General features: G+C 43.0%; 1 protein-coding gene across 3 annotated transcripts in view; it reads left to right on the forward strand.

Annotated features, from left to right (window-relative positions):
* LOC121552256 (ATPase family AAA domain-containing protein 2B-like) overlaps nucleotides 1-22,372 on the forward strand; it is a 159,972-nt gene that overhangs the window by 13,622 nt on the left and 123,978 nt on the right. For 2 of the 3 annotated variants that reach the window (XM_041865017.2, XM_045211309.1), the window contains exons 2-11: nucleotides 19,258-19,412; nucleotides 19,573-19,604; nucleotides 19,747-19,879; nucleotides 20,128-20,224; nucleotides 20,415-20,532; nucleotides 20,667-20,810; nucleotides 21,054-21,129; nucleotides 21,262-21,363; nucleotides 21,598-21,825; nucleotides 22,052-22,226. In XM_041865017.2, coding sequence (XP_041720951.2) covers nucleotides 19,258-19,412; nucleotides 19,573-19,604; nucleotides 19,747-19,879; nucleotides 20,128-20,224; nucleotides 20,415-20,532; nucleotides 20,667-20,810; nucleotides 21,054-21,129; nucleotides 21,262-21,363; nucleotides 21,598-21,825; nucleotides 22,052-22,226 — 1,260 coding nt within the window. Of the gene's footprint in view, nucleotides 1-18,108; nucleotides 18,273-19,257; nucleotides 19,413-19,572; nucleotides 19,605-19,746; nucleotides 19,880-20,127; nucleotides 20,225-20,414; nucleotides 20,533-20,666; nucleotides 20,811-21,053; nucleotides 21,130-21,261; nucleotides 21,364-21,597; nucleotides 21,826-22,051; nucleotides 22,227-22,372 lie in introns of those variants that run through there. The other variant, XM_045211310.1, reaches the window with a different exon arrangement.

A 22,372-nucleotide genomic window follows, 5' to 3' on the forward strand; every position in this document is an offset into this window, starting at 1 on the left:
ACTTCTTCCATTTTCTAATAATTGCGCCAACAGTTGTTGCCTTCTCACCAAGCTGCTTGCCTATTGTCCTGTAGCCCATCCCAGCCTTGTGCAGGCCTACAATTTTATCCCTGATGTCCTTACACAGCTCTCTGGTCTTGGCCATTGTGGAGAGTTTGGAGTCTGTTTGATTGAGTGTGTGGACAGGTGTCTTTTATACAGGTAACGAGTTCAAACAGGTGCAGTTAATACAGGTAATGAGTGGAGAACAGGAGGGCTTCTTAAATAAAAACGAACAGGTCTGTGAGAGCCGGAATTCTTACTGGTTGGTAGGTGATCAAATACTTATGTCATGCAATAAAATGCAAATTAATTACTTAAAAATCATACAATGTGATTTTCTGGATTTTTGTTTTAGATTCCGTCTCTCACCGTTGAAGTGTACCTATGATAAAAATTACAGACCTACATGCTTTGTAAGTAGGAAAACCTGCAAATTCGGCAGTAAATCAAATTCTTGTTCTCCCCACTGTGTGTGTGTGTGTAATATATATATATATATATATATATATATATATATATATATATACTGAGATCATGTGACACTTAGATTGCACACAGGTGGACTTTATTTCACTAATTATGTGATTTCTGAAGGTAATTGGTTGCACCAGATCTTATTTATGGGCTTCATAGCAAAGGGGGTGAATACATACAGTGAGGGGAAAAAAGTATTTGATCCCCTGCTGATTTTGTAAGTTTGCCCACTGACAAAGAAATTATCAGTCTATACTTTTAATGGTAGGTTTATTTGAACAGATGGTTTTTGCAACTGCACTTTAAGAAACTTTAAAAGTTCTCAATGTTCCGTATTGACTGACCTTCATGTCTTAAAGTAATCATGGACTGTTGTTTCTCTTTGCTTATTTGAGTTGTTCTTGCCATAATACGGACTTGGTCTTTTACCAAATAGGGCAATCTTCGGTATAAATCAAATCAAATCAAATTTTATTGGTCACATGCGCCGAATACAACAGGTGCAGACATTACAGTGAAATGCTTACTTACAGCCCTTAACCAACAGTGCATTTATTTTAAACAAAAAAGTAAAAATAAAACAACAACAAAAAAAGTGTCGAGAAAAAAAAGAGCAGAAGTAAAATAAAGTGACAGTAGGGAGGCTATATATACAGGGGGGTACCGTTTCAGAGTCAATGTGCGGGGGCACCGGCTAGTTGAGGTAATATGTACATGTGGGTAGAGTTAAAGTGACTATGCATAAATACTTAACAGAGTAGCAGCAGCGTAAAAAGGATGGGGTGGGGGGGGGCAGTGCAAATATACCACCCCTACCTTGTCACAACACAACTGATTGGCTCAAACGCATTAAGAAAATCAACAAATTAACTTTTAAGAAGGCACCCCTGTTAATTGAAATGCGTTCTAGGTGACAACGTCATGAAGCTGGTTGAGAGAATGCCAAGAGTGTGAAAGCTGTCATCAAGGCAAAGGGTGGCTATTTGAAGAATCTCAAATATATTTTGATTTGTTTAACACTTTTTTGGTTACTACATGATTCCATATGTTATTTCATAGTTTTGATGTCTTCACTATTATTCTATAATGTAGAAAATAGTACAAATAAAGAAAAACCCTTGAATGAGTAGGTGTTCTATAACTTTTGACCGGTACTGTATACAGTGGGGAGAACAAGTATTTGATACACTGCCGATTTTGCAGGTTTTCCTACTTACAAAGCATGTAGAGGTCTGTAATTTTTATCATAGGTACACTTCAACTGTGAGAGACGGAATCTAAAACAAAAATCCAGAAAATCACATTGTATGATTTTTAAGTAATTAATTTGCATTTTATTGCATGACATAAGTATTTGATCACCTACCAACCAGTAAGAATTCCGGCCCTCACAGACCTGTTAGTTTTTCTTTAAGAAGCCCTCCTGTTCTCCACTCATTACCTGTATTAACTGCACCTGTTTGAACTCGTTACTTGTATAAAAGACACCTGTCCACACACTCAATCAAACAGACTCCAAACTCTCCACAATGGCCAAGACCAGAGAGCTGTGTAAGGACATCAGGGATAAAATTGTAGACCTGCACAAGGCTGGGATGGGCTACAGGACAATAGGCAAGCAGCTTGGTGAGAAGGCAACAACTGTTGGCGCAATTATTAGAAAATGGAAGAAGTTCAAGATGACGGTCAATCACCCTCGGTCTGGGGCTCCATGCAAGATCTCACCTCGTGGGGCATCAATGATCATGAGGAAGGTAAGGGATCAGCCCATAACTACACGGCAGGACCTGGTCAATGACCTGAAGAGAACTGGGACCACAGTCTCAAAGAAAACCATTAGTAACACACTACGCCGTCATGGATTAAAATCCTGCAGCGCACGCAAGGTCCCCCTGCTCAAGCCAGTGCATGTCCAGGCCTGTCTGAAGTTTGCCAATGACCATCTGGATGATCCAGAGGAGGAATGGGAGAAGGTCATGTGGTCTGATGAGACAAAAATATAGCTTTTTGGTCTAAACTCCACTCGCTGTGTTTGGAGGAAGAAGAAGGATGAGTACAACCCCAAGAACACCATCCCAACCGTGAAGCATGGAGGTGGAAACATCATTCTTTGGGGATGCTTTTCTGCAAAGGGGACAGGATGACTGCACCGTATTGAGGGGAGGATGGATGGGGCCATGTATCGCGAGATATTGGCCAACAACCTCCTTCCCTCAGTAAGAGCATTGAAGATGGGTCGTGGCTGGGTCTTCCAGCATGACAACGACCTGAAACACACAGCCAGGGCAACTAAGGAGTGGCTCCGTAAGAAGCATCTCAAGGTCCTGGAGTGGCCTAGCCAGTCTCCAGACCTGAACCCAATAGAAAATCTTTGGAGGGAGCTGAAAGTCCGTATTGCCCAGCGACAGCCCCGAAACCTGAAGGATCTGGAGAAGGTCTGTATGGAGGAGTGGGCCAAAATCCCTGCTGCAGTGTGTGCAAACCTGGTCAAGACCTACAGGAAACGTATGATCTCTGTAATTACAAACAAATGTTTCTGTACCAAATATTAAGTTCTGCTTTTCTGATGTATCAAATACTTATGTCATGCAATAAAATGCAAATTAATTACTTAAAAATCATACAATGTGATTTTTTGTTTTTTTGTTTTAGATTCCGGCTCTCACAGTCGAAGTGTACCTATGATAAAAATCACAGACCTCTACATGCTTTGTAAGTAGGAAAACCTGCAAAATCGGCAGTGTATCAAATACTTGTTCTCCCCACTGTATATAAAAAAATAAGTAAACCGTTACTTGGAGGCGTCTGGATCGTCCAGAAATAATATTGTGATCTGTAACTATTGATCGACACCTAAGGACCGTGTTCTGTTCAGTCGTTGGTGTGTGGCCGATAGTCAGACTAGTCTCCCTGTAAGCTGCTAGCAGGATTCTATGGCAGCAGACAGGTTATTGTGTTGTATCAATAAGGAAGGAAGGCTTACAGACTGTGAAGGGCATACAAGTACCAAGGACATGCCATTGCTTTATAGTCCTTTGTGTTTTTATGGTACAGTCAGTGCGTTAAGGAGTCTCGCTATTTGTGTCCTTTCTTCCCGTCTCCATCGCTTTTCTCGCTCTCTCAATTCAATTCAATTCAAAGGGGCTTTGTTGGCGTGGGAAACATGTTTCCATTGCCAAAGCAAGCGAAATAAACAAAACAACAACAAAAACCGACTGCGAAATTAAACAACGATATTAATCAGACATTAACAGTATAAACATTACACAAACAAAGTTTCAAGAAAATAACCACTTTTAAATAATATATTAGCGGTTAAATGTAGTATAACATTTTAAAGTTTCATAAGCTGTGTACAGTGTTGTGACAAAGTGCAAATAGTAGAATGTACGACTGACGGGGAGGAAATGAATAGGCAGATAAATATAGGCTGTATTTGCATTGGTGTTTCTGACTCACTGGTTGACGTTTTCTTGTGGCATCGGTTCACAAATTCTGCTGCTGGGATTGCGCACTGCGGTATTTCGCCTAACATGTATATTGGAGTTTGTCAATTTGTGTTTGAATTCTTTGAGGTTTGTGAAATTTGAGGGAAATATGGCAGGAGGTTAGAAAGTACAGCTCTGTTTCCATCTCATTTTGTGGGCAGTGGCCACATATCCTGTCTTCTCTTGAGAGCCAGGTCTGCCTATGGCGACCCCTCTCTCAATAGCAAGGCTATGCTCACTGAGTCTGTACATAGTTAGTTTTTTGTTTTTTTTGTTTTGGGTCAGCCACAGCGGTCAGGTATTCTGCCACTGTGTAGTCTCTGTTTAGAGCCAAATAGCATTCCAATTTGCACTGTTTTTGGTTTATTCTTTCCAATGTGTCAAGTAGTTGTGACAATTTTTTTGTCACATATGTGAAATACAACAGCTGTAGACTTTACTATGAAATGCTTACTTACGAGCCCTTAACCAACAATGTAGAGTAAAAAATAAAATACCAAAAAAACAAATGTTAAATAAACTAAAGGAAAAATAGGAACACAATAAAATAACAATAATGACGCTATATACAATGGGTACTGGTACTGAGTCAATGTGCAGGGGTTAAGGTTAGTCGAGATAATTGAGGTAATATGTACGTGTAGGTAGGGGTAAAGCGACTATGTATAGATAATATACAGAGTAGCAGCAGTGTGTGTGAATGTGTGTGGCGTCAATATGCGTGTGTGTGTGTGAGGTTAGTCCAGTGAGTGTACATCAAGCCTGTGCAAGAGAGTCAGTGCAAAAATAATACATAATAATAAAATAAGGGGTCAATGCAAATAGTCCGGCTAGCCATTTGATAACTGTTCAGCAGTCTTATGACTTGGGGGTAGAAGCTGTTAAGGAATCTTTTGGTCCCAGGCTTGGCGCGCCGGTACCGCTTGCCGTACGGTAGCAGAGAGAACAGTCTATGACTTGGGTGTCTGGAGTCTTTGACAATGTTTAGGGCCTTCCTCTATACCAGGCGGTGTCAGTGGTCCTGGATGACAGGAAGCTCTGCCCCAGTGATGTGCTGGGACATTTGACCGGCAACATTTGACCGGACATTTGAGAAATCTGCCAGACCCATATGCATTGAGTGCGTAACCTGATTAGTGCGTCAACCCACGGAGCTCAGAATGACATAAATCACATTTAGATTATGGTAATTCATATTAACAGAACACGCAAGTCGAGGATGCAACTATGTGCGGTCCTTCTTACCAAATTCTGATGTGCACTTTGAAGATGTCCACATTTACTTTTCTTCAGCCAATAAGGCCAGTAATGAACAGCAAAATCCCTAGCCTATGTCAATCTACTATTCCCCATTAGCGTTGCACGGTATATACCGTTACCACGGTAATGTCACGGTACCAAAACTTAATGATGCAGTTTGCTGCACGCACAAAACAAATATTTGGTTGTGAATTGCATACTGTAAATAGATCAGCTAGTGCATGCTGCACGACAGTGAGTGACTCACAAGGCTCTGGTCGTTGTGTGCTTGTAAACAAACACCATGTGACAGGTGACTGGGGACTACCGTAAGAGCCAATTTATGCTTGATCTGAAAATGTGGTCGGAGGCGCGGTATGGATTGTCTTATGCAAATGCGGCACCTCCAGAGGCACGCAGAGGCCAAATTGAACTCCGGACCGCATCATTGTGCACCTCTCAAATTTTGTAACAATGCGGAGAGCTCCGTATAGCTCCACATTGACATGATTGGTTGACGGTAGGTGAGGGTGGGAGGTCCTGTATAAACACAAACTCACTTCCTTAACAAGTTCCGTCACAACAGCTCCGCGCTGCTCGGCGAAGCCCTGACATCTGCAGAGGCCATATCACCATAAATGCAGACGTCGGATTTACCATGCAGCACTTTTCCCCTGCTTCTCTCTGGCCGCTCTTCATGTGTATCTATTCCTCCAAATGTTTTTTAAACATATAATTTAGCAGTGATGGCAAGTGGGGATGCCAGACCCTGATGAGTCTTCTGTTGTTAGATTTGTACATTGGAGCAGCGCGGCAGCGAGCAATGTTGATACATTGTATCATTTAATCGCCTGTTGTAACCAAGAGCACGGATCAGTCTGAGTAGACTTTTCAAGTTCACTGACATGCAGCCGCTGAGTGTCAGAGAGGGAAAATTAAATTGAGCACCGCTCGCAACAGGCATGCTTGCAGCTTTACAGCAACGGCTTGTCTCTAGCTTAAACGGTTAAAAGAATATGACCCATATTACCAGAAATACCTTTTTTATTTCTAGCAGAATTCACACGCATTTTATATAATTTCACAAACCATGTCCTGGGCTGTTTTTAAACTAATCTCGGGTCGCTAATTATTGGTTTGTTTACAAACAACGGTCAGTCATGTTACCTATCTAGCTAACAACTTGTTAACTTGACAGTAGGTTTAGGCAAATTTGATTGGCACAGGAAGAAAGGATAAGGGTCTGCTACTCATGAGATGTGCTTCAAAGGTAGGATTCATATAAGCCTAATGTAATCCTAAACTATATCAAAAATCTATTTCTTTCTGGTGCTCCTTAAATTCTGTTTGGTGCCTAACCTTTGAAAAGTTGGGAGCAGTGTGTGTTTGTGGGAGAGAGCGAGAGAGTTGTGTGTGTTTATGAGAGTGAGGGAAACAGAGTGTGTGAGGGAGGGAGAGTGTGTGTCTGTGTTAACTGAAGAGTAAAGAAGGTTTAATGCAGTGTTTTCCCCTTACTGACACAATGACATGCAGATTATTATGCATGTTTATTCCTTCCTCCCATTCCTCCAGCCAAATCACAGGTAGGCCTTTGCAAATATGAGCAAATCAGCCATTCTATGCAGCATTCTATTATACACTGAACAGTGTAAAGTTAAATTAAATGTGTTGTATTGAAGAAGTTTAGAAAACGAGAAAGTGTCCGGCGAACGGGACGCTTGGCCACAGATTTTCTTCCACCGAAGTATTGCAATACTACTCGGTATCGTAATACTTGGCCTGGTACAGTGGGGGAAAAAAAGTATTTAGTCAGCCACCAATTGTGCAAGTTCTCCCACTTAAAAAGATGAGAGAGGCCTGTAATTTTCATCATAGGTACCACGTCAACTATGACAGACAAAATGAGAAAAAAAACTCCAGAAAATCACGTTGTAGGATTTTTAATTAATTTATTTGCAAATTATGGTGGAAAATAAGTATTTGGTCAATAACAAAAGTTTATCAATACTTTGTTATATACCCTTTGTTGGCAATGACACAGGTCAAACGTTTTCTGTAAGTCTTCACAAGGTTTTCACACACTGTTGCTGGTATTTTGGCCCATTCCTCCATGCAGATCTCCTCTACAGCAGTGATGTTTTGGGGCTGTCGCTGGGCAACACAGACTTTCAACTCCCTCCAAAGATTTTCTATGGGGTTGAGATCTGGAGACTGGCTAGGCCACTCCAGGACCTTGAAATGCTTCTTACGAAGCCACTCCTTCGTTGCCCGGGCGGTGTGTTTGGGATCATTGTCATGCTGAAAGACCCAGCCACGTTTCATCTTCAATGACCTTGCTGATGGAAGGAGGTTTTCACTCAAAATCTCACGATACATGGCCCCATTCATTCTTTCCTTTACACGGATCAGTCGTCCTGGTCCCTTTGCAGAAAAAACAGCCCCAAAGCATGATGTTTCCACCCCCATGCTTCACAGTAGGTATGGTGTTCTTTGGATGCAACTCAGCATTCTTTGTCCTCCAAACACGGCGAGTTGAGTTTTTACCAAAAAGTTCTATTTTGGTTTCATCTGACCATATGACATTCTCCCAATACTCTTCTGGATCATTCAAATGCACTCTAGCAAACTTCAGACGGGCCTGGACATGTACTGGCTTAAGCAGGGGGACACATCTGGCACTGCAGAATTTGAGTCCCTGGCGGCGTAGTGTGTTACTGATGGTAGGCTTTGTTACTTTGGTCCCAGCTCTCTGCAGGTCATTCACTAGGTCCCCCGTGTGGTTCTGGGATTTTTGCTCACCGTTCTTGTGATCATTTTGACCCCACGGGGTGAGATCTTGCGTGGAGCCCCAGATCGAGGGAGATTATCAGTGGTCTTGTATGTCTTCCATTTCATAATAATTGCTCCCACAGTTGATTTCTTCAAACCAAGCTGCTTACCTATTGCAGATTCAGTCTTCCCAGCCTGGTGCAGGTCTACAATTTTGTTTCTGGTGTCCTTTGATAGCTCTTTGGTCTTGGCCATAGTGGAGTTTGGAGTGTGACTGTTTGAGGTTGTGGACGGGTGTCTTTTATACTGATAACAAGTTCAAACAGGTGCCATTAATACAGGTAACGAAGTGGAGGACAGAGGAGCCTCTTAAAGAAGAAGTTACAGGTCTGTGAGAGCCAGAAATCTTGCTTGTTTGTAGGTGACCAAATACTTATTTTCCACCATAATTTGCAAATAAACTCATTAAAAATCCTACAATGTGATTTTCTGGATTTTTTTTTCTCAATTTGTCTGTCATAGTTGACGTGTACCTATGATGAAAATTACAGGCCTCTCTCATCTTTTTAAGTGGGAGAACTTGCACAATTGGTGGCTGACTAAATACTTTTTTTCCCCACTGTATCGTATCATTTGTAGAATGTTGGTATCGTGACATTATCCCCCATAGTAGAAAAGTTGACCTATTCTATTGGTCAGCTTGTCATTAAAGAAATATCCTATTCCAAACAGACTCTGGGACAGTTGTGGGAAGATAGATCCCAAATTCATACAACCAGTAGGCCTAGGCTACATTAAAAAAAAGTTAACTAAGGTCGATGTCTGCGCCTCAGCATAAATCTAATTAGCATAATACAAAATCCCCATAAAATTCTGTCACTTTAAGCTAGAGATCTGTTTTTTTTGCGTTGTCGCACTATCCCATCTGCGGTGAAAGGTGACAGAGCTAGAGCGATGTTTGTCAGACCATGAGACATCCCAAAAATCGGTCTTCTCACAAAATCGTCTAGCGTCGAACCGGTTTGGCCAACAAAACTATTATGACCACTCTATGGAAAGATGAGCCTTTCACGAACACGATAGTGTTCTCTGTTTTGCTCTACAAACCCCACAAGCGTATTGGGACTCGTCTGAAGTTGGTACAGCCGATCTGCCAACTTCTGTCTGTAGCGGCCGAACAGTTTGGAAAGGTGATACTCTCACGAACACATGTCAGTTGTTTTGATCTAGGACGCCCACAGGCCTCACAAGACTCGTCTGAAGGTCCCTCGGTACCAGTTGAAAAAATTAATGGAAGTACAGTATATATGGAGACTGATTAGTGCCAAAAACAAGGGGTTAAATGCCAAGAGTGTGCAAAGCTGTCATCAAGGCAAAGGGTGGCTATTTGAAGAATGTCAAATATATAAAATACATTTAGATTTGTTTAACACTGTTTTGGTTACGACATGATTCCGTGTGTTATTTCATAGTTTTGATGTCTTCACTATTATTCTACAATGTCGAAAATAGTAAAAATAAAGAAAAACGTTTGAATGAGTAGGCGTTCTAAAAGTTCTGACCGGTAGTGTAGCTTATTAGAACCCCTCCCCCCCGGTTTAGACAGGGTTTAGACCAGGCCTGGGCAATTCCAGTCCTCGGGGGCCTGATTGGTGTCACACTTTTGCCCCAGCTAACACACCTGACTCCAATAATCAACTGATCATGATCTTCAGTTAAAAATGCAATTAGTTTAAATCAGCTGTGTTTGCTAGGGATTGGGCAAAAGTGTGACACCAATCAGGCCCCCGAGGACTGGAATTGCCCAGGCCTGGTTTAGACTCTTATGGGTTAAAAAGCAATGAGTCTGATGCAACAGATCAGAACGTTTAGTTTAACCATTGTCTAAAGTGCACCGGACATGCAAGTGGTTTCAAAACTGGCCTTCTTGAGACTAGTTGAGTATCTGGAGCATCAGCAATTGTGGGTTCGATTACAGGCTCAAAATGGCCAGAAACAAATAACTTTATTCTGAAACTCATCAGTCTATTCTTGTTCTGAGAAATGTTGTTCTATTCCATGCGAGAAATTGCCAAGAAACTGAAGATCTCGTACAACACTGTGAACTACTCCCTTCGCAGAACAGCGCAATCTGTCTCTAACCAGAATAGAAAGAGGAGTGGGAGGCCCCGGTGCACAACTGAGCAAGAGGACAAATACATTTGAGTGTCTAGTTTGAGAAACAGATGCCTCACAGGTCCTCAACTGGCAGCTTCATTAAATAGTACCCGCAAAACACCAGTCTCAACATCAACAGTGAAGAAGGATGCTGACCTTCTAGGCAGAGTTGCAAAGAAACAGCCATATTTAAGACTGGTCAATAAAAAGTAAATATTAAGATGGGCAAAATAACACAGACACTGGACAGAGGAAGATTGAAAAAAAAGTGTTATGGACACACGGATCGAAGTTTGAGGTGTTCAGATCACAAAGAATAACTTTTGTGAGACGCAGACCAAATGAAAAGATGCTGGAGGAGTGCTTGATGCCATCTGTCAAGCATGGTGGAGGCAATGTGATGGTCTGGGGGTGCTTTGGTGGTGGTAAAGTGGGAGATTTGTACAGGGTAAAAGGATCTTGAAGAAGGAAGGCTATCACTCCATTTTGCAATGCCATACCCTGTGGACGGCGCTTGATTGGAGCCAATTTCCTCCTACAACAGGACAATGACCCAAAGCACAGCTCCCAACTATGCAATAACTATTTAGGGAAGAAGCAGTCAGCTGGTATTCTGTCTATAATGGAGTGGCCAGCACAGTCACCGGATCTCAACCCTATTGAGCTGTTGTGGGAGCAGCTTGACCGTATGGTACGTAAGAAGTGCCCATCAAGCCAATCCAATTTGTGGGAGGTGCTTCAGGAAGCATGGGGTGAAATCTCTTCAGATTACTAGAATGTCAAAGGTCTACAAAGCTGTAATTGCTGCAAATGGAGGATTCTTTGACGAAAGCAAAGTTTGAAGGACACTATTATTTCAATTAAAAATCATTATTTCTAAACTTGTCAATGACTACATTTCCTATTCATTTTGCTATATTTCCTATTCAAACTCATTTCATGTATGTTTTCATGGAAAACAACGAAATTTGTAAGTGACCCCGAACTTTTGAACGGTAATGTACATAAAGAATATACTGTAGCCTACACACGCGCCAAGTTAATTCCATCAAATTATGCAAATTAAGCTATAGACTTATAAGCATGACCAGTCAAATGTATTTCCATCAATGAATAGGCTAAAAAGCATTATTTTGTAATGGGATTTTTTCTTGTTCTCCCGGACAATTGGTCAGCGGCAATTCTATTTATCGTCTTTTCAAAAAGAAATATAGGCAAGAAGTTATAGGCTTCTGTAGCGCCTTGTGGTCAGATGCCGAGCAGTTGCCATACCAAGCGGTGATTTGGTTGGGTCTAATTGTGTTGCTGTTCTGGGGCTAGGGCTGTGACGGTCTTGGAATTTTAGGTTACGGTAATTGGCCAGGCTAATGTACATGGTCACCAACATAAATGTTCAGTAGGGAGGGTGGGGGGACGGTAGGGCTGTGGCGGTCATGACATTTTGTCAGCCGGTTATTGTCATGCAAAAGACTGCCGGTCTCACGGTAATTGACCGTAAACATAAACACGTTTAGCATCTCCAGGCCTCCGCACATACAAGCTGCTGATGTGCGTCTTTTGAACATCTACATAAAAAAAAGTCGTCTATATCAATTTAATATACACCATCACAATAAATCCATTATTTATTTTAGTCAGGTATAAACAAACATGATATGAAGAAAATGTATTTCAGAAGAACAGAATATTAGTTGGCCCTACTGTATGTTACCTGGCTATGCTCAAGGCCAAAGGCTGTAGGCTTGTTCATTTAGCTGACAAGCTATGCTTATACAGTGAGGGGAAAAAAGTATTTGATCCCCTGCTGATTTTGTACGTTTGCCCACTGACAAAGAAATGACCAGTCTATAATTTTAACGGTAGGTTTATTTGAACAGTGAGAGACAGAGTAACAAAAAATTTATCCAGAAAAACATATGTCAAAAATGTTATAAATTGATTTGCATTTTAATGAGGGAAATAAGTATTTGACCCCCTCTCAATCAGAAAGATTTCTGGCTCCCAGGTGTCTTTTATACAGGTAATGAGCTGAAATTAGGAGCACACTCTTAAAGGGAGTGCTCCTAATCTCAGTTTGTTACCTCTATAAAAGACAACTGTCCACAGAAGTAATCAATCAATCAGATTCCAAACTCTCCACCATGGCCAAGACCAAAGAGCTCTCCAAGGATGTGAGGGACCTACACAAGGCTGGAATGGGCGACAACAGTTGGTGCGATTATTCGCAAATGGAAGAAACACAAAAGAACTGTCAATCTCCCTCGGCCTGGGGCTCCATGCAAGATCTCACCTCGTGGAGTTGCAATGATCATGAGAACGGTGAGGAATCAGCCAGGAACTACACAGGAGGATCTTGTCAATGATCTCAAGGCAGCTGGGACCATAGTCACCAAGAAAATAATTGGTAACACACTACGCCGTGAAGGACTGAAATACTGCAGCGCCCACAAGGTCCCCCTGCTCAAGAAAGCACATATACAGGGCCGTCTGAAGTTTGCCAATGAACATCTGAATGGGGAGGGTTATTCAGAGGAGAACTGGGTGAAAGTGTTGTGGTCAGATGAGACCAAAATCGAGCTCTTTGGCGTCAACTCAAATCGCCGTGTTTGGAGGAGGAGGAATGCTGCCTATGACCACAAGAACACCATCCCCACCGTCAAACATGGAGGTGGAAACATTATGCTTTGGGGGTGTTTTTCTGCTAAGGGGACAGGACAACTTCACCGCATCAAAGGGACGATAGACGGGGCCATGTACCGTCAAATGTTGGGTGAGAACCTCCTTCCCTCAGCCAGGGCATTGAAAAAGGGTCGTGGATGGGTTTTCCAGCATGACAATGACCCAAAACACACGGCCAAGGCAACAAAGGAGTGGCTCAAGAAGAAGCACATTAAGGTCCTGGAGTGGCCTAGCCAGTCTCCAGACCTTAATCCCATAGAACATTTATGGAGGGAGCTGAAGGTTTGAGTTGCCAAACGTCAGCCTCGAAACCTTAATGACTTGGAGAAGATCTGCAAAGAGGAGTGGAACAAAATACCTCATGAGATGTGTGCAAACCTGGTGGCCAACTACAAGAAACGTCTGACCTCTTTGATTGCCAACAAGGGTTTTGCCACCAAGTACTAAGTCATGTTTTGCAGAGGGGTCAAATACTTATTTCCCTCATTAAAATGCAAATCAATTCATAACATTTTTGACATGCGTTTTTCTGGATTTATTTGTTGTTATTTTGTCTCTCACTGTTCAAATAAACCTACCATTTAAAATTATAGACTGATAATTTCTTTGTCAGTGGGCACACGTACAAAATCAGCAGGGGATCAAATACTTTTTTTCCCTCACTGTAAGTCCCGTGCCATTATTTTATTTTATATGATTTTATAGTAGGAAGAATATAATTGAACTAAACTGAAAAAAATATAAAGGATATTTTTCCCATTACGGAGCGAGTATTCAGACCCTTTATTCTAAAATGGATTAAATTGTTTTTTTCCCTAATCAATCTATACAATATCTGACAATGATAAACCAAAAGCAGTTTTTTTGAAATCTTTGCAAAAAAAAACATCTGAAATCACATTTACATAAGTATTCAGACCCTTTACTCAGTACTTTGTTGAAGCACCTTTGGCAGCGATTACAGCCTCAAGTCTTCATGGGTATGATGCTGCAAGCTTGGCACACCTGTATTTGGGGAGTTTCTCCCATTCTTCTCTGCAGATCCTCTCAAGCTCTGTCAGGTTGGATGGGGCGCGTTGCTGCACAGCTATTTTCAGGTCTCTCCAGAGATGTTCAATCGGGTTCAAGTCCGGGCTCTGGCTGGGCCACTAGATTTCATTCAGAGACTTGTCCTGAAGCCACTCCTGCGTTGTCTTGGCTGTGTGCTTAGGGTCGTTGTCCTGTTGGAAGGTGAACCTTCACCCCAGTCTAAGGTCCTGAGTGCTCTGGAGCAGGTTTTCATCAAGGATCTCTCTGTACTTTGCTCCTTTCATCTTTCCTTCGATCCTGACTAGTCTCCCAGTCCCTGCCACTGAAAGACATCCCTACAGCATGATTCTGCCACCACCAAGCTTCACTGCAGGGATGTTGCCAGGTTTCCTCCAGATGTGACACTTGGCATTCAGGCCAAAGAGTTCAATCTTGGTTTCATCAGACCAGAGCATTTTGTTGGTCTGAGGGTCCATTAGGTGCCTTTTGGCAAACTCCAAGTGGGCTGTCATGTGCCTTTTTTTACTGAGGAGTGGCTTCTGTCTGGTCACTCTACCATAAAGGCCTGATTTGGTAGAGTGCTGCAGAGATGGTTGTCCTTCTGGAATGTTCTCCCATCTCCACAGAGGAACTCTGGAGCTCTGTCAGTGACCATCGGGTTCTTGGTCACCTCCCTGACCAAGGCCCGTCTCCCCCGATTGCTCAGTTTTGCCGGGCGGCCAGCTCTAGGAAGAGTCTTGGTGGTTCCAAACTTCTTTCATTTAAGAATGATGGAGGCCACTGTGTTCTTGGGGACCTTCAATGCTGCAGAAATGTTTTGGTACCCGTCCCCATATCTGTGCCTCGACACAATCCTGTCTCGGAGCTCTACGGACAATTCCTTCGACCTCATGGCTTGGTTTTTCCAATGAAGTTTTAGAAACATCTCAAGGATGATCAATGAAAACAGGATGCACCTGAGCTCAATTTCGATTCTCATAGCAAAGGGTCTGAATACTTATGTAAAGTGGAAAAAATCAAGGGGTCTGAGTACTTTCTGAATGCACTGTATGACGTGGCTATATTGAGCGTAAAAGTAATCACTTGAAACAGGTCCTGTATGCTAGATTTATAGTTATTTGGCAACTTTAGTTGTGAATGATACAAACCTTAGAATGTCTTAGAAATCAAAGCATAGATGGTCTGCATGGTGCGACTATAGGCTATTGATGATTTGAGAAATAATTGTATTTATTTATTTAATTTTTTATTTAACCAGGTAAGCCAGTTGAGAACAAGTTCTCATTTACAACTGCGACCTGGCCAAGATAAAGCAAAGCAGTGTGATTAAAAACAACAACACAGAGTTACATATGGGGTAAAACAAAACACAAATTCAAAAATACAACAAAATATATATACAGTGTGTGCAAATGTAGCAAGTTATGGAGGTAAGGCAATAAATAGGCTATAGTGCAAAATAATTACAATTAGTATTAACACTGGAATGATAGATGTGCAAGAGATGATGTGCAAATAGAGATACTGGGGTACAAATGAGCAAAATAAATAACAATATAGGGATGAGGTAGTTGGGCGGGCTAATTTCAGATGGGCTGTGTACAGGTGCAGTGATCGGTAAGGTGCTCTGACAACTGATGCTTAAAGTTAGTGAGGGAGATAAGTGTCTCCAGCTTCAGAGATTTTTGCAATTTGTTCCAGTCATTGGCAGCAGAGAACTGGAAGGAATGGCGGCCAAAGGAGATGTTGGCTTTGGGGATGACCAGTGAGATATACCTGCTGGAGCGCACACTATGGGTGGGTGTTTCTATGGTGACCAATGAGCTAAGATAAGGCGGGGATTTGCCTAGCAGTAATTTTATAGATTGCCTGGAGCCAGTGGGTTTGGCGACGAATATGTAGTGAGGACCAGCCAACAAGAGCGTACAGGTCACAGTGGTGGGTAGTATATGGGGCTTTGGAGACAAAACTGATGGCACTGTGATAGACTACATCCAATTTGCTGAGTAGAGTGTTGGAGGCTATTTTGTAAATGACATCGCCGAAGTCAAGGATCGGTAGGATAGTCAGTTTTACGAGGGCATGTTTGGCAGCATGAGTGAAGGAGGCTTTGTTTGCGAAATAGGAAACCGATTCTAGATTTAACTTTGGATTGGAGATTCTTAATGTGAGTCTGGAAGGAGAGTTTACAGTCTAACCAGACACCTAGGTATTTGTAGTTGTCCACATACTCTAGGTCAGACCCGTCGAGAGTAGTGATTCTAGTCGGGTGGGCGGGTGCAAGCAGCGTTCGTTGAAGAGCATGCATTTAGTTTTACTAGTGTTTAAGAGCAGTTGGAGGCTACTGAAGGAGTGTTGTATGGCATTGAAGCTCGTTTGGAGGTTTGTTAACACAGTGTCCAATGAAGGGCCAGATGTATACAAAATGGTGTCGTCTGCGTAGAGGTGGATCTGAGAGTCACCAGCAGCAAGAGCGACATCATTGATATACACAGAGAAAAGAGTCGGCCCAAGAATTGAACCCTGTGGCACCCCCATAGAGACTGCCATAGGTCCAGACAACAGGCCCTCCGATTTGACACATTGAACTCTATCTGAGAAGTAGTTGGTGAACCAGGCGAGGCAGTCATTTGAGAAACCAAGGCTGTTTAGTCTGCCAATAAGAATGCGGTGGTTGACAGAGTCGAAAGCCTTGGCCTGGTCGATGAAGATGGCTGCACAGTACTGTCTTTTATCGATCGCGGTTATTATATCGTTTAGGACCTTGAGCGTGGCTGAGGTGCACCCATGACCAGCTCGGAAACCGGATTGCATAGCGGAGAAGGTACGGTGGGATTCGAAATGGTCGGTGATCTGTTTGTTAACTTGGCTTTCAAAAACTTTCGAAAGGCAGGGCAGGATGGATATGGGTCTGTAACAGTTTGGATCTAGAGTGTCACCCCCTTTGAAGAGGGGGATGACCGCGGCAGCTTTCCAATCTCTGGGGATCTCAGACGTTACGAAAGAGAGGTTGAACAGGCTAGTAATAGGGGTTGCGACAATTTCAGCGGCTAGTTTTAGAAAGAAAGGGTCCAGATTGTCTAGCCCAGATGATTTGTAGGGGTCCAGATTTTGCAGCTCTTTCAGAACATCAGCTGTCTGGATTTGTGTGAAGGAGAAGCGGGGGGGCATGGGCAAGTTGCAGCGGAGGGTGCAGAGCTGGTGGCCGGGGTAGTGGTAGCCAGGTGGAAAGCATGGCCAGCCGTAGCAAAATGCTTGTTGAAATTCTCGATTATTGTAGATTTATCGGTGGTGATAGTGTTTCCTAGCCTCAGTGCAGTGGGCAGCTGGGAGGAATTGCTCTTATTCTCCATGGCAACAAAGTTTGAGCTCTGTTCCTTGCCTCAGGCTGCACAGCTGTTCTCTCAACTGATTTTCACCCGTCAGACTATTCTCGACTTAATCTTGTCTTTACTAGTATGTCAAAATTAATTTCGATTTAGAAGGGGCAGGACATGTCATCTGTATGCGCTCGAATAGGGAATGGAGGCCGCGAGCTTTCCCGCCGGTCCATTTTCTAGGCTACAATGGTTTTATAGCCGAGCATAATATGAGCAGCTGAGAAATAAATACAAGAACACTTATTTCACTCCACGCATCAACCGTTGTTTGAGGAGTATGCTCTCGCTGCCCGACAGGTGATATTCCACCCAAACTCTGTATGCTCCAACCTTGTTCCTGCAGCTACCCAGTGCTTCATTTGGAAAAAGTGAAAATCTGTTCGGGAACATCGATAGTGACATGTTTTCGCAACGAAACACATTTCACTAAACTGTTGACATGCGTGCTCGAGAAAGGGATAGCGGATAAACTAGAAACGCATGGTGGTGAGATTCTGTATCGCTAAAGGTAATTCATTATGTAAATAAATAAAATCCCTATTACTAGGCTATTCAAAATCAAATACAAATTCACTGTTCACGTAGGCTAACTGTAAGCCGCCCTGCACAATCAATGAACCAACAGCATCGCCTAGGGCTATACGTTCTCTCCCAGATTCATGGATATACATTTTGGAACGTAGCATAAGGTAACCAGTCCATCCAGTATGCATAATAATACAGTCCACACTCAAAAGGCTAGACCAATTATGTATCAAATACATCTTAAATCAGTTTTGTTTTATGTTTTTCTGCCATGCATAATATGAGGTAGGCTATGTATTGTATAATGGCACAATCATCATTTTAATTCTGGTCATTTTTTCGGGCTTGTGCTCAGAAGTCTATGCATAAACTCTAAAATGTATATCGGTGTTTTGAATTAATTATCACCTTAGAAAGCGCTGTCCATTTTCGTTTACACTGTTTCAGCCTGCTGTTGAACTTCTTTCTTCAAATTGATCATCACAGTGAGGTGAGTTTTAAAAGTATGATGGCTGTTTTGATGGTGTTTGATGTGATTTTCGATTGTATTTGCACTGTTGTCAAAAGTGAGACAAATGTGATAATGCATGTAATGCTTTATTATAAAGGTGCTTTTCTATGGTGGAAATGATCTTCCCAAACTTGAAACTCACGAGCAGCCTATGTATGCCAGTTAGGCTCTACACTGGTTATAAAGTGGATTAATGTGCTTAATTTTAACAAGTTATTTGGCCACTTTAGTTGTGATACAAACCTTATCAAAACATATAGGTCTATGGGCTAGGCTACATCAGGTGTGTGACTATGATTTGAAAAAGTTGCAAAATATCTCAAATATAAAATATGTATTTTGATTTGTTAAAAACTTATTTGGTTACTACATGATTCCATATGTGTTATTTCATAGTTTTGATGTCTTCACTATTATTCTACAATGTAGAAAATAGTAAAAATAAAGTAAAACCCTTGAATTAGTAGATGTGTCCAATCTTTTGATGGGTAGTGTATGTGTTTCTAATAAGGAAGTGCTGCTCAGTTTCCACTTCATTTTATAGGCAGTGGGCACGTAGGCAGACCTGGCTCTCGAGAGAAGAAAGGCTATGGCGGCCTCTCTCAATAGCAAGGCTATGCTCACTGAGTCCTTACATAGCAAGGACTTTCTTAATTTTGGGTTTGTATACTTTCTGTTTAGGGCCAGTTAGCATTCCAGTTTGCTCTGTTTTTTGGTTGATTCTTTCCAGTGTGTTTTAAATAGTTATCTTTTTGTTTTCTCATAATTTGGTTGGGTCCAATTGTGTTGCTGTCCTGGGGCTCTGTGTGTTTGTGAACAGAGCCCCAGAACCAGTTGGCTGAGGGGACTCTTCTCTATGGTTAATCTCTCTGTAGGTGAGTGCTTTGTGGTGGAATGTGTGGGCATCTCTCGCACTCTCTCTCCCATCTCCATCTCTCTACAAACTCTCTCTCCTCCCCTCTAGAAGGATCCCAGTAGTGATGTGAGCAGTCCCAGCAGTCCTGGACTGTCCCCTCCCTCGAAGCGAACCCGTAGACAGACCAGCTCCAGCGACACCTCTCCCTCCCCCCAGGCCAAGGGCCAGAGGGTCTCCTGGGGCATGCCCACCTACCGCACCAGGTGAGCAGGCAAAATAACAGCCTCTTTGACAGACAGTTCTGGGTTCAATTCCTGTACTGGCCGCGTGTACTGGATTCAGACCCATCTGTTGACTGTGTCTGAGAATGGGGCAGTCTTTTCTTGCAATGTGTTTATATTTACACATCTCAATGTGTTTCAGGTTGTCATCTGGCGCCCTGCAAAATGGAAATGGTAACGTCGTTTTCGTTTCCAAAGCTTTCATTTGAGTTTTTTTAAGACATGTCAACATTGTTTGTGTGTAGGTACAGTATTAGTTGGAGTATTAGTTAGATGGGACCTCTTTGTTTTGACCTGTTACCTCTGACCCCTGCAGCCCATAAGGAGGAAGGGGCAGGAGACCACTCTCACATGAATGGCCATGTTGACAGAAAGAGGAGCTGCCAAGTGAGGAAGAGCCAGTTTGAACACCTCAACCAGAGCCTGCTGTTTGACCAGCTCGTCAACAGGTAACACACACACACACACACACACTTCCCTATAGGAAGTGGAGGCCTCAGACCTGGTGGTGCCGGGGTGGAGAGGGGTGATCTGTAAAATAGAAAGCGAAGACGTCAGAGGTAGGCGGTATGAATTGATACTGATGATGTGTGAATTGTTTGAAAATATATGCGCTCACTACTGTATGCACTCACTACTGTAAGTCGCTTTGGATAAGAGCGTCTGCTAAATGACTCAAATGTAACTGTATTGTCAGCACGGCGGAGGCAGTTCTTCAGGAGATGGACAACATCAGCAGCATCAGACAGAACAGGGAGGTGGAGAGACTCCGCATGTGGACCGACACTGAGGTGGTAAGTCTGTCAATCAGCCAGTCAATCTGTATTATGCCATATGAAAGTGGGTTGTTAGTAACTATCTCCAGTGGTAGACGTTATGATGGCAAGCCAGCTAGCTAAATATAACTGGCTGATGCAAGGAATTCGAGTTAGGTGTTAGCCAGACTAAGCTAAATGCGCATTCCTTCCACTCCTGATCTTCTAGGAAAACATGGACATGTATTCTCGTGTGAAGAGGAGGAAGGCACTGCACAGGAACACCTTTGTCATGCAGACACACCACAAAGCCATGAGCAAGACAGAAGAGGAAGAGGGGACTGAAGGTTTGTCTTAATTTGGATTGCTTGTAAAGCTGTACAGGGCCTTGGAGAGAACTGTAGTTTATATCGGTGTTGCTTGCGGTTCACAAGATAATATTTTCACAAGCATATCTTACTTTTTTACCTCCTTGTCTCAGAATCTCACGGTGAGGAAGAGGATGACGAAGCAGAGGATGATGATGATGAAAGAGACGAGGCAGAGGAGGCTGGAGAGGAGAACGACAGACCGTACAACCTGAGACAACGCAAGACCGTACAGAGATACGAGGCGCCACCTATTGGTAAAGACAAACATAGAGTATTGTGTGATTTTTCTGCAACACTAAGGGGAGTTTCCCGGACCCAGATTCACCATTGAGTGTGCCTTTTAGTTAAGGAGTAGTCTTAATGTAGGTCTGGGAAACTGGCCCTCTGCCTGAAACGTTCCTTTTCTTGCATAAAACCATTTCCTGATATTGTCTTTGTTTTATACCTCTTGAGTCCTTCTGCTTTTAACATCTTCTGTCTCTCTGAATGCATTCCAGAGCCCATCAACAGAAAACAAACCAACCCCTCCCTGTTTGACACCCACAGATCCCCAGCAAGGAGAAGCCATATACGGTGGGTGTTGTACCCCGCCTGAAAACACTGCTTACCTACATACGTTTTGAAGAAAACACTGCTTACCTACATTGACATGGTCTAATATGGAGTGATCTGTCTTTTGTTTTACTTCCCTCTCCTCTGGTCCAGAGTGAAGAAGCATGCCATCCACAGTAGTGACACCACGTCTTCGTCTGACGAGGACAGATTTGAGAGGAGGAAAAGCAAGAACATGACCCGGGCCAGGAACAGGTAAATACCTCTCCTCCTTTTTCTCTGTCACTCACCTAGTGGATTTTGATATAAGATACAGTTCATAAATGGCTTTTCTCTAGGTCAAACGACTTTCCATTCACCGTTCGTACTGTATAGCACAGTAGCTTCACTTCAAACCCGGTGATACGCGGCAGCTGTTATGCACCAGGAAGCTCACCACACATTGAGTGTCTGTCATCTCTATCACCTGTATTTCTGTTATTTGTAAAGATGTCTGCCTATGAACCTGAGAGCAGAGGACCTGGCCAGTGGGGTGCTGAGGGACAGGGCCAAGGTGGGAGCTAGCCTCGCTGATGTGGACCCCATGAATCTGGACAGCTCAGTGAAGTTTGACAGCGTAGGAGGGCTGTCCAACCACATCCAGTCTCTGAAGGAGATGGTGGTCTTCCCACTCCTCTACCCAGAGGTCTTCGAGAGGTTCAAGATACAGCCCCCAAGGTAAAGGGGGATTCATTCATGTTCAGACATATCAAGCATGTATCCTCTTTTGTTTGCAATTTAGAACTGTGTTATTTGATTACAACAAGACATATGAGGAAAAACAGAATTTTGCAGTTTTTGCATCATGGTCACAATGTAGTTCCAAGGTCAATAAAAAAAGGATTGTGTCTGCTTTAAACTTATTTACCTCTGGCTCTCTCTCTGCCCCCCTCCTCTCCTACAGAGGGTGTCTGTTCTACGGCCCACCAGGTACAGGGAAGACCCTAGTAGCGCGGGCTTTGGCTAACGAGTGTAGTCAAGGAGACAAGAAAGTGTCTTTCTTCATGAGGAAGGGAGCCGACTGCCTCAGCAAGTGGGTCGGCGAATCAGAACGACAGCTACGCCTGCTCTTTGACCAGGTGAGCATGAGTAGGGCTTGCGGTGACCGTGTTACCGCCACACCCGCAGTCATGAGGCATGACCAGGGCTGTTACGGTGACCTTATTACCGGCGGTCACGAGTCATGACCGCAGTCAAATGCCACGTGACCGTTTAGTCACGGTAA

The sequence above is a fragment of the Coregonus clupeaformis genome, chromosome 36 (genome assembly GCF_020615455.1).
Source record: "Coregonus clupeaformis isolate EN_2021a chromosome 36, ASM2061545v1, whole genome shotgun sequence".
NCBI lineage: Eukaryota > Metazoa > Chordata > Actinopteri > Salmoniformes > Salmonidae > Coregonus > Coregonus clupeaformis.